The following is a 15262-nucleotide window of genomic DNA, read 5'->3' as shown; positions in this document are numbered from 1 at the left end:
GGGTCCCAGGAGCCAATGACGAAGTGCGCCGGCGGTGATGATACGCACCGCCGCGGACCTCACCGCCGCAGAGGTGACCGCCATTTTCTATCTGCTCAATCACTCGATACCTGATCTTCGACAGGAGAGGACCTACACTGCAAGTGCTGCTGTGACCTTGGTCTGGAAGAGACAATGGCTCGTGCGTCTGGGGAAAGGGCCCCTGCCTTCACTGCACAGGAGTTGGAGAAGCTCGTGGACGGGGTCCTCCCCAGTACACGTTACTCTACGGTCCTCCATACCAACAGGTGAGTACACAGGGAGCAAGTTGTATGGGCTATGCCTGTGTGGAGAGGGCTGGTTGTAAGAAGGAAGGGGGCACAGTTCTGCGTGCATGAAGGACTGTGAATGCATGTGCCACATGGCAAGGATAGGGATGTGGACCACTCACTATGACGGTGCAGTTGGTAATGACTTCTCTTCTTCCCCTGTACATGTCATGTAGGTCAGCGCCCACCAGAAGAAGGATATTTGGCGTGCCATCGGCAAGGACGTCCGGACCCTGGGGGTCCACCAGAGACGGAGCACCCACTGCCGTAAAAGATGGGAGGACATTCGCCTCTGGAGCAAGAAGACGGCGGAGGCTCAGCTGGGGATGGGCTCCCAACGTGGGAGGGGTGCCCGTCGCACCATGACCCCCCTGATGGTCAGGATCCTGGCGGTGGCCTACTCTGAGTTGGATGGGCGCGTGAGGGCATCACAGCAGACACAAGGGGGTGAGTACAACATCATTCAGCGGACTTTGCGTGCAGTGAAGGTGTCTGGGTGGGGGAGGAGGGCTGTGGGTTTCCCTAGGCCAGGGCGAGTTCCGTAGGCTAGGCCCCTCCGTAATGCAGGCCATGTGGCACTCCACCCCACCTCTGTAGAGTGCCAAGTACAGGTATACATGCCCCTGTGTCATCTATGTGTGCTGATGTCCACCATAGCCATGTAGGACATATCCCAGGAACTGCATCTGTAGAGGCCAACAGCGCGGCGTAGTGCAGGGGGCTGCTGTGTCTATATTGTCCGCCAACGGTAGCAGTAAGCCATGCACTCAAACTGTCTTTCTTCTGTCGCCCCCCCCCCTTTTTGTGCGTATTTGGAGTTCCGGTTTCATGGTGTCCTCATTCCTCGTGGAGTGTGTAGAGGTGAGCATTTTCCCTTTGAAATGGCTGTTTCCGCCGTGTTTTTATCCACGGAGAATCCGCCCCAGAAAAGGTGGCGGATTGGTAGGTTGTGATACTGTGGGCGGTACTTTGTCTTCCGCCTGTCTGTTGGCGGTGACCGCCAAGCTGTTTGTCTGTACCGCCGTGGCGGTCGGAGTGTTAAAGTGGCTGTCTTCGTTGGCGGTTTCCGCCACGGTCATAATTCCCATTTTTTCCGCCGGCCTGTTTGCGGTCTTACCGCCGCTTTAACACCATCCGCCAGGGTTGTAATGACCACCATAATGTGTTTTCTTTAAAGATTAGCTTGGAATAGATTATCACAACAATATATGAGGAAGTTCTGTTTTAGGACATGCAGAGTTAAATTAGCAACGAATACATGAAAATGAGGAGAAACTTTTTTTTTTTTTCCTATTTATAGTGTGCCTTGCCACTGAATAAGGCTCTTCAGGACACGCATGTTTCATGAATAAAATGCTTGGTGTGCGTGTCACTGAGTGCGGTCAGATTATATTGTGAGAGTCTCACACAGGTGTGTACTAGATGGTAGAAATTAAGGAGGAATGCAATGCTGACAAGGAGTCCGGAGTACCTGCATTAGCCTCTGAGGAGAGAGGGAATTCAAGAGCCCTTGCTCAATAAGGAGCTGTGCTGCTGACGAGATGAAGGGACACACGCTTATGTCGGAGGACCCGGAAGTCCTGCAGCAGTCTCTGAAGAGAGACGAACTCCAAGAGCCTTCGCTCCACAAGGAGCTAGAGAGTATTCGGAGCATAGTAAGGTGAGGAATGAAGGGGGGTACCAAAAATAGATTTACTTGGTATATTTAAATTGTAGAAATCCGGTGAATTTGGGCAGTACGAAAAGCAGGTGCTCGAAAGCTGGAGACAGGTAATAGAAGAAATGTAATTTTACAGTACCTTGTTTTAATGGTTGGAGGAAAGTCTTTCCCCAGCGCCCAGTGTGGGAAAGTTAAGGAGAAGGGAGGAGCTCACTGGAGACTTTGAAGTATGTGCTTCAGCAACTCATACAGACGATACTTCTTAGGGAGTGGAAGTGGATGAAGTAGAAGGGGAGGAGACTAGCACTGCCCCCTTACGCAGGAAAATCGTCGCCAATGTTATAAAGATGAAACGTAGAAGATGTAGTGTAGTAGTCTTTATTCAGAGTATCCACTACCACTTCCATCAACTCCCTGTCGACATTCTTCACAGCGCCACACTCAACATTCTAAAGCAGGCTCCCTCAACAGAAGGAATGTACCACATGTGGTAACAGGTGGGGAATACACAAGGGGAATAAACCAATCTAAAAAATAAATATTAACTCATATGTTTTTGATGTTAAGAAAATAATAAGAGTATATACTGTGCTGAATAACATGTGTTTGGTATATCATAACTGGTATCTGTGTGTGTTTTCACTGTGTGTCTCTTCTCACGATGGTTTGAGCCATATTCCACCCGGAGATGTGACAGCCTAAGAGTCACCAGACCATTGTTGTGAGATTTGATACTGAGATTCAGGATGCCAGTTCATCTTGAATCGGATCTAGGAACTTCACTTCAAGAGTGAGATAATGAAGTTACTCTATGCAGCCCTAGGGTTTGGCCAGAGATTCCACTGGAGCTACAGGCTAGAAGCATCAGGGGTGGTAGAAAGACTAAATGGGACAATCAAAGCAAACTGGCTAAAGCTTGTGCCTCCATATTGCTCAAATGGCCTGACCCTCCTCCTTTGGGGCTCATGAGCATTTAAACTACCCCTTGTAAAAGAACTGGATTGTCTTCTCATGGGATATTAATGTGGAGAGCCATGCAAATACCCATTGTCTGGGCATCTGCTCTTGTGAACATCACAGATGACCTGGTCCTCGAGTATGGCAAGGGATTTCCGTGGTACGTTCTATCTTTTGTGAGCTGGACGCTGTAGGAAGCTGGCTCTGTATATACTATATCAAAGAGAGATATATAGGCCCTCATTAAAACTCTGGCAGTTGGTGGAATAGAGGAGGTATTACCACCAACAGGTTGGCGGTACCTACCTCCACTAATATGACACTGGTGGTTTGGCCAAAGCCAAACCGCCAATGTACCACACCGACCGCCACGGCGGTAACGACCGGCGGGCTGGAGACTTCAGACTCCAGCCCGGGGGCTGTCACTAGCCTGCCAATGGCCTAATGACCCTGCCGCCGCCATGGTTTCAGTGGTTTCGGTACCGCCACTGAAACCATAGCGGTAGGCACTATCAGTGCCAGGGAATTCCTTCCCTGGCACTGATAGGGGTATCCTCCGCCCCCCTGCCAAGAATCCTCCCTCACCCTTCCGCTCCCTCTCCCGACCCCCTGCACATTTACACACATACATGCACATACCTACACACCCATACACACACGCATACACATATTCACCCACGCATTCATACATTCATACTCACTCACATCAACACTCACGAACATACATCCAGGCACACACGCAATCTCACGACACAACATGCATGTACACTCACACTCATTCATGCACACATGCATTAGACATGCATGTGCGCATTCATACACAGTCACACACACTCCCATCCCCACTCACGCACACAACACCCCCATCCCCCTCTCCTTTCGGAGAACCCGACTTACCTGCTTTCACGGGGTCCTCCGGCAGGAGACGGGACGCGGCGCTGCTGCCAGCAGCAGCGTCCACCAGCAAAACACCGCCAGGTCGTATCATGGAACAGCGCCACTTTACCGCCGTCCACCGCCATGACCGTTGATGGAATTCCACCAGCCTTCTGACGGTATTCCGTCTACGGTCATAATGCCATGGATGGTCGGTAGCCACGCCGACAGTATGTTGGCGGTTGTTGCCATGGCGGTAGGTGGCATTTGCCTCCAATGTCATAATGCAGGCCTTAATGTGCACAGAGTCCAGTGATTACCCAAAGGCTTAACAAAATGCTATCTTTTGTGGTAGTGTGGTTGAGCATTTAGGCTTATCAGAGGGTAGTGCAAAGCATTAGTATAAACACAATAGAAGAAGGACACACTCAATGACTTAACTCCAGACCCATAGTTTTAATATGGCAAAAAAATATTTTCTCAATTTAATTTTAGAACCACATGATTCAAGTCGCAGGTAAGTACTTCAATAGATTTGCAGGCAGGTAAGTAGCCACGACTTTGGAGGGCCGACCTGGTGGGCTTAGAGCACTGGGGAGGCCACAAGTAGGCATCAAACATACACCCTAAGCGGCGCTGGGGCGGCCAGGTGCAGGGTGCAAACAAGATGTTGGGTCTCCAATCAAGGGTTTACTCAGAGGCTGCAGGTGAGGTCCAGGGGGTGGTCTCGGGCAAACCACAGGCTGGACAGGGAGGACGGCCACCTGCTGAACGTTGCTGCACTGGAGGTCGGATTCTCCAAGGCATGGGGGCTGTGGGTGCACTCTGTCTTTAGGCGTCAGATATCTTCATCTAGAGCTTGGCAGGCAGGGGTGTCCTCAGGATTCCCTCTGCAGGGGTTGTCGTGGAGGGGTGGAGACGTCAACCCAGGGTGGGCACTTGCTCAGAATTGCCTGGGGATCCTCGCTAGCTGGTTGGGCCACCTGGACACTGGCAGTGGGTGTCAGGTGCAGAGTGATTAGAACTCACGCATTCGGAGTTAGATTGGAGTCCTTCGTTATTGTTTCTTCTTGGACAGGGCTGCTGCCCATGGGAGATCTGTGTCCTTTTGGGTGCAGGGCAGTCCTCTAGAGCTTGGCAGAGGTTGCTGGTCCCGCTGGATGTGTCGCTTTTATTTTGCAGGTTCTTTGAAGCAGGAGTCAGGCCGGTAGGCCTGGGGCACAATTTGTTGTTGTCTTCCTTCTTCTCTGCTGAGGGTTTGAGCTCTGCAGTCCTTCTTCTTCTTGTCAGGTCGTCAGGAATCTGGTGAGCTGGGTTCAGGGAGGCCCTTAAATCCTAGAATCAGGGGTGTTTTAGGGGTGAGAGGGCAGTAGCCAATGGCTACTGTCCCAGAGGGTGGCTACACCCACCTTGTGACCACTACCTCTGGGGAGGGGACACACACCTAATCCCATTGGTTCCTGTGCTCCAAACCAAGATGGAGGATTCTGCAAGGAGGGGGTCACCTCAGCTCTGGACACCTTAGGAGTGGTCCTGGCTGGGTGGTCACTCCTCCGTTTTCCCACCGGACTTGCAGCCAAAAGTGGGGCTTTGTCCGGAAGGTGGGCAACTCCACTAGCTGGAGTGCCCTTTGAGCCTTTGAGGCTCACCACCAGGTGTTACAGTTCCTGCAGAGGGGAGGTGTGAAGCATCTCTACTGAGGACAGGCTTTGATTCTGACCACTGAGAGAACAAAGACTCTCACCCCATGTGGTCAGAAATGTGTCTGAAAATGGCAAGCTGGCGCAGACCGGTCAGTCCTACGATAGCAGTTTGGCTAACATACAGGGGGCATCTCGAAGTTGCAGTCTGTGTGCAGTTTTCAATAAATCCCACACTGGCATTAGTGGGGGTTTATTGTGCTGAGAAGTTTAATATCAAACTTCCCAGTATTCAGTGTAGCCATTATGGAGCTGTGGAGCTCATAATGACAAACTCCCAGACCATACACTCATTATGGCTACACTGAACCTACAATGTCTAAGAATGGACTTAGGCACTCTAGGGGCATATTGCTCATGCATCTATGCCCTCACCTGTAGTATAGTGCACCCTGCCTTAGGGCTGTAAGGCCTGCTAGAGGGGTGTCTTACCTATGCCACAGGCAGTGGTTTGTGGGCATGGCACCATGAAAGGGGTGCCACATCGACTTTGCCTTTTTCTCCCCACCAGCACACACAAACTGCAAAGGCAGAGTACATGTGCTTGGTGAGTGGTCCCCTAGGGTGGCATAATAGATGCTGCAGCCCTTGGGGATCTTCCCTTGCCACAGGGCCTTTGGTACCATGGGTACCTTTTACAAGGGACTTAACTGTGTACCATGGGTGTGCCAATTGTGGAAACAAAGGTACAGATTTTGGGAAAGAACACTGGTTCTGGGGCCTGGTTAGCAGGATCCCAGCATACTTTCAATTAAAGTTGGCATCAACAATAGGCAAAAAGTTGGGGGGGGTAACCATGCCAACAGTGGCACTTTCCTACAGATGTTGCTACTTCGGCTGTCCGAGGGTCCCCAGCGCATGACCTGAACCCTGGTGATAGGATTCACATCAAGAAACATGTCTGTATTCTTGTTTGAAGGAGAGCTAGAGAGGTCCCTACCAGATGATCCTGGTTGATAACACTGCCAATAACAAGAGTGCTGGTCTGCCGAATTAGATTCATGCCTCCTACACCAAGAGGGCAAGGCACAAAGAGGAAAAAGAGGAGCCAACATCCACTGACTCCTGGAGTTGCCACAGATTTGAGAGGTTTGAAGCTTCAGAAGAAAAGGAAGACCAGACTGAGGTCCATAGTCTCCATCAGATGAGCATCATACAGAGCAAATGATTGACAAGAGTGGTGTCATTCCATCGACCAGTATGATACTGACCACTGGATGAGAGTACACATTCACAGGCACAGTGACAATTTGTGGAAGGCCAAAACTAGTCTGCCGCAGCAAATCCCTCTAAAAGTTGGGGCATGACAAGGAAGCTCCACCTCAGATATCGATTCAGCCTCATCAGAGCCAGACATCTCAAGCACTTCCAAGGTGGGTTGGCCAAAAATGAAAACCACCTGAAAAAGACTTGACGCCCAAGAAGAGACTAGAGACAATTAGGGACGACAGTGATATAGAAGAACAAGCGAAGGCCGTCCAGAGTGATATTGTGGATGAAAGCCTGGGCTTGATCAGTCCCAAATGACCCAAAAGAGAGAGAAGGAACAACCAGACGTATTCATGCCCTGAATGGGCACATCTCACAAAGATCAAGTGTGACTCTGACGACGATTTGACGGACATCGACGAGCCTCCAATGAGACAAGAGTATGCAACAATAAGGCCATATTCTCTTTGACAACTGACTAATGCTGAAAGGTCAGAGAGTTAGGGTAATGGTCTGAGGACGATAGCTCTTATAAGCCTGTAGTTTATGCAGAATAAAAATCCTGGCAGATTTCGAGAGAGGTTAGAGAAGCAGGATAACACCTACAGGACTAACACTTTAGCTGAGATTTCCTACAACACTGCAACACTGCAAAATATTGTTTGTGAGTTTGACATTTGCCATTTCTGTTTCAGTGTTTGGATGGTTGTTGGATTTGTATTTGTTGGTAAAGGATATCCCTCATGTTTCAACCAATTCTACCCTTAGACCAATAGACAAATCTCCCCTATCTGAGAAAAAAGTTTTCACATGTTCCATGGCATGAGAATGTGTATAGTTATAATGTGTATTATCAATCGTTGTCTGAGTATTTAAAAGGTCAAGGAGGTAGAGGACTGCTTTGTTTGTTCTTATCTTTCTGCTTCTGCAGCTGAGAGAGCAGCTACATGCATGTCAGTTTTTGTGTAATGTTATAACTACGTATTTAAAGTGTGTCAGTTATTGTGTAATGTTATATCTATGTATTTTAATCACATCCACATTTCAAGCATGTCTTGAAATACAGGCGATTGCTGAGGGGAACATGGCGGTCAGCTAGCGCCTGATCACGGTGCACTCTGGGATAAGGTGGCTGTGCTGCGATTCACCATGGCAGACAGAGGCAGAAATGAAATGGTGTGAAACACCATAGAAAGAAATGGCGTGAGAGGTAGAGGAAGAGCATTCAACTCACTGATTGAGAATTCCTCATTCTCGGATGAGTAACAACAGGAGCTGGTCTGGAACTGATCTTTTTTGGGTGGTCACATAGGGGGTTATTACAACTTTGGAGGAGGTGTTAATCCGTCCCAAAAGTGACGGTAAAGTGACGGATATACCACCAGCCGTATTACGAGTTCCATAGGATATAATGGACTCGTAATACGGCTGGTGGTATATCCGTCACTTTACCGTCACTTTTGGGACGGATTAACACCTCCTCCAAAGTTGTAATAACCCCCATAATGTGGGTTTCCCCCGGGGCTGTAATAGAAACCTGTTAGTTTACCTGGTGCTTTTGGGTAGAAGGGAAATATTTAAACATTGGATATCTCCAGTGGCCCTCTCAAAGACTGAATGGTTGAATGCAGTTTGCAAGATGGAACTAAACCGATCTCACACAAAAAAGGCTGAGAAACTGTGGCCCCCCCTGATAAGGTGGTTGGTACGGGAAGCAAGGGCATAAAACCAACTATGTTGTAAGGCTGGTTTGGCATAGGATTGTCAAGTGAAGGTCCAATGGTTACAACCACACTGGATCAAGACGTGATGATGGGTGGATGGCACCCATAAGTCAACATCCCCGCCTTTCCTACCTGAGAATCCTTGATCTCCTCGGGGCTGGCTCACACCATTGAAGAAAGAACTTGGAGGTCATCCTGATAGCGCACAAGGCAAAGGAGGACACAAAAATAAAATAAAAAATGTCTAGACTAGGCTCTGCTCTTTCTCTGCAGCAAGTTTCACACAAATAACTTAAAATGGCATCTTGGGGCACAGATGCCATGCAAGATGGATGCCTGTAATTGAAGCTCTGTGCCCCTATTTACATTTAGACAGCATTTTAGAGGTTTTTCTTCACATACGAAAGATTCATTCAGGAATCAACTGACATTTTTTTTATTGTTCACACTCCGAAGGAATTTAATGTACCTCTGTCTTGACAATATGGAAGGCGATATTGTGAGACTTACTCCGTAAATATAAATATTGCTTTATTCTACCTACACAATGCATATTTAATGGCAAATTTTTCATCCAACGTTCTATGTCATGTATAAACCTTTTTTTCAACATGACATTATTAAAGTTGTTTTGACCTATGGAACCACAGTACTTATGTGAATATTTCTGCACTGTTGGTCATTTTGCCACAGCCTGTTTTTCTATCTAACTTTCATGGATGCATATCTTGAATACTAAAGTATCTCGATGCTCAAGATTCAATGCCATAGAAGTTATTTATAGTGATGCTGGCTCTCATATTTACTCCTGTATAATGACAAATTGTTTTTTTTTCTTGATTTCCTTCCATTCATTTCGAACGAGTTTCATGTTTTTAACTCTGAGACTGCCAATCTCACTGGTTTAGTCTGAATATTACATCTATCTTGTCTGGAGCTACTGATTCACACACTCTTCATGGGCAAACCTTATAAGCTAACCCACAAAATGACCTCTTCCTTCTCTACTACGAAACCCTTCATTAGGAAACCTCATCATCAAAAGGAAATTTGCCCAAGCTGTCTTTCAGCTATAATGGAAGTAGATGATGAATTTAGTGATGTTCCGTCAACAGCTGCGGTAGGTGCCATTCCCAAAAAGCCATCAGGCTCGGTTAAGTGCCATAAAAAGGATGTTGAATCTCCCTCCAAATTACCTTCTCCTTTTACTCTTTAAGATATCATGGAAGAGACTGGAACTTTAAAACTATTTGTCATCGAAACAAGTACTTTGATTCAACGCATTGAAGAAAAATGGTCTTCCCATTATCATCACCTCTGCCATTGAACAAAGGGTTAGTGATGTTGAAGACTATTTGCCTGTTTCTCATCTTCTAAAAGAAATTTCACAACTCAATAAATTTACAGGAGGTTTGGAAAATAGAAATTGCAGGATCAATCTTAGGTTATATGGAATACCAGAGAATGTAGAAAGTTTAAATAAGATTGCCTTCCTGCAGAACACTATACTTTAAATACTTCACCTACAAAATCAAAATCCTCTTAGCATACGAAGAGCTCACTGTTTATGGTCCAAATCTGCAACCTGTTTAAACTCTAAGCCCAAAGAGATTATCATTCTTTTTTTACAGTTCTCTGCACTGATCCAAATATTATCAATGGCTAAACAAATTCACATTTTACAATGGAATGGGAATAAAGTTTATTTTACACAAGATGTCTCTAATGCCACTGCCGCCAAGAGGAAACGATTTCTCGAGATGATACCTCAGTTGAAGTCCTTAAACATCAGATATGACTTGCTACATCCATGTTTTTTTTAAATCACTTACATAGACAAACAATTTACATTTGAGGAACCAGAAGATTTGACGGTTTTCATTTGTCAATGAAGTCATGAAGCAATGGAAGTTGCTATGAATACCATTGCATGACTTTACTATATTTTATCTAGAGACAATATTTTACTAGTAGACTGCTGTTTTTTTCAGGTTATATTACATGAGATACCAATGTTAATCCTTATTTCCCTTTCTTCTTGTGTTTCAGTATTGATCAATGACAGATTTTTGCAAATCTATATGTGTCTTCCCTACTTGTGTCTCGTCCACTGACATCTTTATGCTTTGTCTTTAAATGGTAAATCTGTACCTCATTTGTTCTGAATATCACTTTCGTAGCTTTCTGGAGCCCAGTCAGGTGCGTCTTTCTTAGGTGTCCCATTCCCTCACATCCATTAGGATGTTCTATTTTGTTATGCTTTTCTTATAAGCAATTAAGGATATTTTCTTTCCTGTATTGCCCGTGTATTTCTAACTCTATCTTTTCTGATGTTACTCTTTTTCTTTATTCTTTCCTTACCTTTTATCTTTCTCTTCTTATCTTTCTTTTTCTCGTCATCGTATTGCTTTCAAGCAAATTGCACTTACCTTCACATGTGTTGATTTTTCATTCCCATGTCTGTTCACACAGTAAATATAAGAGCAGTTACATGGAATGCTATGAGCCTAAAGAACCAGGTTAAACACCAGCGAGTATTGTCACACTTATCTAACCTTAAATGTCAAATTGCTTTTCTTCAGGAGACACACATCACTGACAGAAGTTAATTCATTGAAGAAATGCTGGGTTGGTGACTTATTTTTTTTACCTTCTATTCATCATAAAAATGGAGCTATAATATTATGCCATAAACGTCTCAATATTTTGTTTGTCTCTCAGGAATGTGATTTTGAAAGTAGATAAGTACTAGTTCACCTTATAATTAATGACATTCCCTTCACTTTTTGTAATGTCTATGGTCTAACACATCCTGACTCTGATTTTTGGTTATCAATTTCTCACAAAATGAAACAACACTACTTACAGAATTCATATTGAGTAGTGAGTGTAATCAAGTATTGGACCCCTTCTTAGAGAGATCTTCCTCTGTTACGTTTTCACCTCATAAAGCACATAAAGCATTCCAAAATACTATTTCATACAATTCAGTGTCTGATTCCTGGAAAATATTCAACCCGGACCTTCAGGAATATTCCTTTTAATGTATCCCTCATCAATCTAAATTTAGGTTCAACTACATTTTTTAAGCACAAACCTTCTTCAACATTTGACCCACTCTGAGATAGGTTCAATTTTGATTTCTAACCATGCCCCTGTTATGACTGATCTCGAACTCCCAAATACACGTAATCACAAATCAAGATCATGGTTCAATAATTCCTTACTCCCAGATAAAGCCTTTCTTACAGCATTTTATTCTTTTGCCCTAACCTTTTTTGAGGAGAATGATAACAGTAACACTTCCTTTAATTTTGTATGGGATGCTTTTAAGGCTGCATCCCGCGGGGTTATGATTAATTATGTTGCATCTAAGAGAAAACTCAAAGAAATAGACTGTTAAAATATTAACTAATACCAAACACTTAGAATATGTATATTATACTTCAAAAAACAAGACAGATTTAGAAGCGTTGCTACCAGCAAAAATACAGTTTAACAAACTATCAACTGAAAAAGTGTGCTGTACGCTTCTAATAGTTAATGCTCACTATTACGGTGGTAAAAACAAAGCAGGAACTTTGCTTGCTAATTATTTAAAAGGTAAAAAGGAAAACAACAATGGAAAGACCATCACCAATTTCTCTGGTGCCCAATTACTCTGTGATTCTGATCTAGCAGATTGTTTTGCTAAATATTACCAAACACTTTATACTCCAAATATTTATTATTCAGAGGATCACATTAATTCATACTTTCTTAAACCTCATAAATCTATTAACTCTGATACCTCCTTCCTGGAAACTGAATTTACCATGGGCGAACTTCAAACGGCAAATAAATGTTTACCAAAAGACCAAGAACCAGGTCCAGATGGATTTACCATTGAGTTCTATCTTCAGTTTTCTCTGATTTTATTTCCTCAACTCTTCAAACTTATTAATTATGTTCTTTTTATAAATTCATCCACCGGTTCCTTCACAGAAGCTATGATTTGTATCATTCCAGAAAAAGACTGTGACTTGACTTTATGTAAAAACTACTGCCCCATTTATTTAATTAATACAGACTGAAAAATGTTTGCTGAAGCCCTATCTCTTTGAATAATGGATCTTATATCTAATTTGGGCTCCCGTGAACAATCCGTCTTCCTCAAAAACAGAAATATTGCAAATAATTCATGTATCTTTTTAAATATCATTAGTAAAACAAATAAACTTACCTCCTCTTTAGCGGCACTTACCCTGGATGCAGAAAAGGCATTAGATAGAGTTTATTGGCAGTTCCTTAAGAAAGCTTTAGAATGGCATGGCTTTGGACCCAGAATTCTCCAACTTATGTCAATATTATATTCTTCACCTCGCTCTACAGTATTAGTGAATTGTGTACAATCACCTTTTTTTCATCTCAAAAGAGGCATCAGACAAGGATGCCCTTTATCTCCTTTATTATTTATATTGGCATTAGAACCCTTCTTTCATCAACTAAACAATTCTGAAACTCTACATGGATTTCGAATTAAGGATACTTATATCAAAAATACTGAATATGCTGATGACATTCTTCTTTTCATTTCACAACCAATCTCCCCCTATTGTCTTTCTTTAAAGAATTGAGATCATATTCTGAGGTATTCGGTTGCAAGCTTACTTTGGATAAATCTGAAGTTCTACCACTTAATAAATACTGCTTTAAAGAACCTTTCACTGGAGCAGGACTGTCCTGGAATCCTGCTAAAATGAAATGTTTGGGGATTTTTACACTAATAATCTTGAAGATACCATAAAAATAAATCTTGATCGTACAACTAGTAGATTACTCATCTTACTCAAGGGTCGTCACCCCTCTTCTTATCACGGTGGGGGCACCTGGATACAATTAAAATTATGATCCTCCCCATCATCAATTTTTCTCTTCAGATGATACCACTTAACAGTCCTAGGAAATATTTCACTTCCCTGGATACAATTTTATCTAAATTCTTATGAAATGGTAAAAGACCGCAAATATCATTGAACAGAGTTAAACTTCCCAAATTGGCAGGAGGTGTTAACTTTCCTGACTTCTATCTCTATCACAGGGCCTTTGGTATAAAGCACATACAACCCTTTATTTGTCATTCTACCTTCATTGAACCTAAATTATGGGTTGAATTAGAAACCTCCATTATCCTTCCTTGTTCCCACAAACAGATTATCTATATATCCTAACCCCCTATGCTTTGGCTATCATCATTAATCTCACACTCTTGTTCTCTGATCAAATCGCTTATCTCTAATGCATCTCCATTTCAGCAATTCCGTCAGAGTCTCATTTGGTTCAATAAAGGGCCTCTTCTCAAAGAAGAGATGGATTGATAACGGCCTACTTATTGTTTCTCAACTCATCACAAACAATACAGTTATTCCTTTGTGGGATCATTGCCAATCACATATTTTACCATCTTCATTTCTCAATCAATAAAACAAATTACATGATCTTCTTTCACTGGCTCTCACTTCTTTTTACAATCTTTCTACTAGTCTGATGTTCAGCAAACAAATACCTATTCACTACATAAAACTCATTCAGCCTCCCTCATTTATCAAACACTTACCACAACCATCTAAGTTAGACCCAAATCTAAACAGGAAACATTATGGGAAATTGATATACAATTTGGTTGGCCTCTTTCTATATGGGGTAACATCTGGGCAAAAATACATTCCACAGGTCATTCAGCCAATTGAACACAAACATTATACTATTTTTATAATGGACTATTTTTTACACCTCTACATATGTTCAAATTCAGACTTATTATTCATGATTCATGCTGCCTCTGGAACCATTTTCCCTAGACAAAATATTTATTGGTGGATCACATACACTATGGATAAATAACAAAATAAATGGCAAATTTGTTACTTGCAATAGGATTATAAATTGTTACATCTCATTGGAAATCCACAGAAAATCTCAATATTAAACTATGATGGAACTTAGTGTGCCATAACCACAGCCTTAACAGATACAATTTACAAACGTTTCCAGTGTTGGTTAGAAGAGAGATATTGTGGTCTCCTCTCACTACTTATCTTTCTAATGTTGCCAACGTTTGTACTACTTGACATTTCTATGGGCATCTTCCATATTTAAGGTTTTGCTTTAAGTTTAATGACATATATTAATATATTAATTTGTTTTATGGTGCATTGTGTTTAGCATATATTACTTATGAAGGTATACTTTTTAATTCTTTTTTATCCCTCTTCTGTCTTTTCTATCCTTTTATTCTTTGCTATCTTGATCTTCCAATTACCATTAATTTACTCCCTAAGGCTTGTATTTACAGTTTACTGTTCATAGTTTTTTCTTTATGTCAGTAGATAATAGATTACTTTTATGTAATGGCAATGTTATTGCACGTTTACCTGTATTCCAAAAAATGGCATTCTGCAGTTAACTTCACTGTGTTAAATCTGACCCTTCCTAGAGAAGGGAACACAGTTAAGGGTCCTTACCAATGTCGATGTACTTCCAGATGATGTCGATATATGTGTCACGATCTGTTCGACTGTGTTCATGGTAGAAGCCCAGGGAATGCATTAGTTCATGTTGAATTAAACCTTGAAAGATGCAGCCGTTTGTATCTAGTCCCACAGTCAGTACACCCCCCGACCTTCCAATGGAAGTATAGCAGCTGCAGATGGTAGAAGCACACAGAAAAAAAATCACAATGTGGTTAGACTACTGGTCAGGAAAGGCTGACTCCATTTTCAAATCAAAGTCTAGTACAGGCATTGTGTTCATCTTTGTTATTCACAGTGCCACTGGAATTATGACATT

The 15262-nt window shown here is 43.0% G+C and overlaps 1 protein-coding gene across 2 annotated transcripts in view; it reads right to left on the bottom strand.

Annotated features, from left to right (window-relative positions):
* LOC138286661 (astacin-like metalloendopeptidase) overlaps nucleotides 1–15262 on the bottom strand; it is a 518669-nt gene that overhangs the window by 421180 nt on the left and 82227 nt on the right. For both annotated transcript variants that reach the window (XM_069227126.1, XM_069227127.1), the window contains exon 6: nucleotides 14938–15116. In XM_069227126.1, coding sequence (XP_069083227.1) covers nucleotides 14938–15116 — 179 coding nt within the window. The remainder of the gene's footprint in view (nucleotides 1–14937; nucleotides 15117–15262) is intronic.

Source organism: Pleurodeles waltl, chromosome 3_2, assembly GCF_031143425.1.
Source record: "Pleurodeles waltl isolate 20211129_DDA chromosome 3_2, aPleWal1.hap1.20221129, whole genome shotgun sequence".
Classification (NCBI taxonomy): domain Eukaryota; kingdom Metazoa; phylum Chordata; class Amphibia; order Caudata; family Salamandridae; genus Pleurodeles; species Pleurodeles waltl.
Note: the sequence above shows the minus strand (reverse complement) of the source record. Positions and strands in the feature narration are given on the sequence as shown.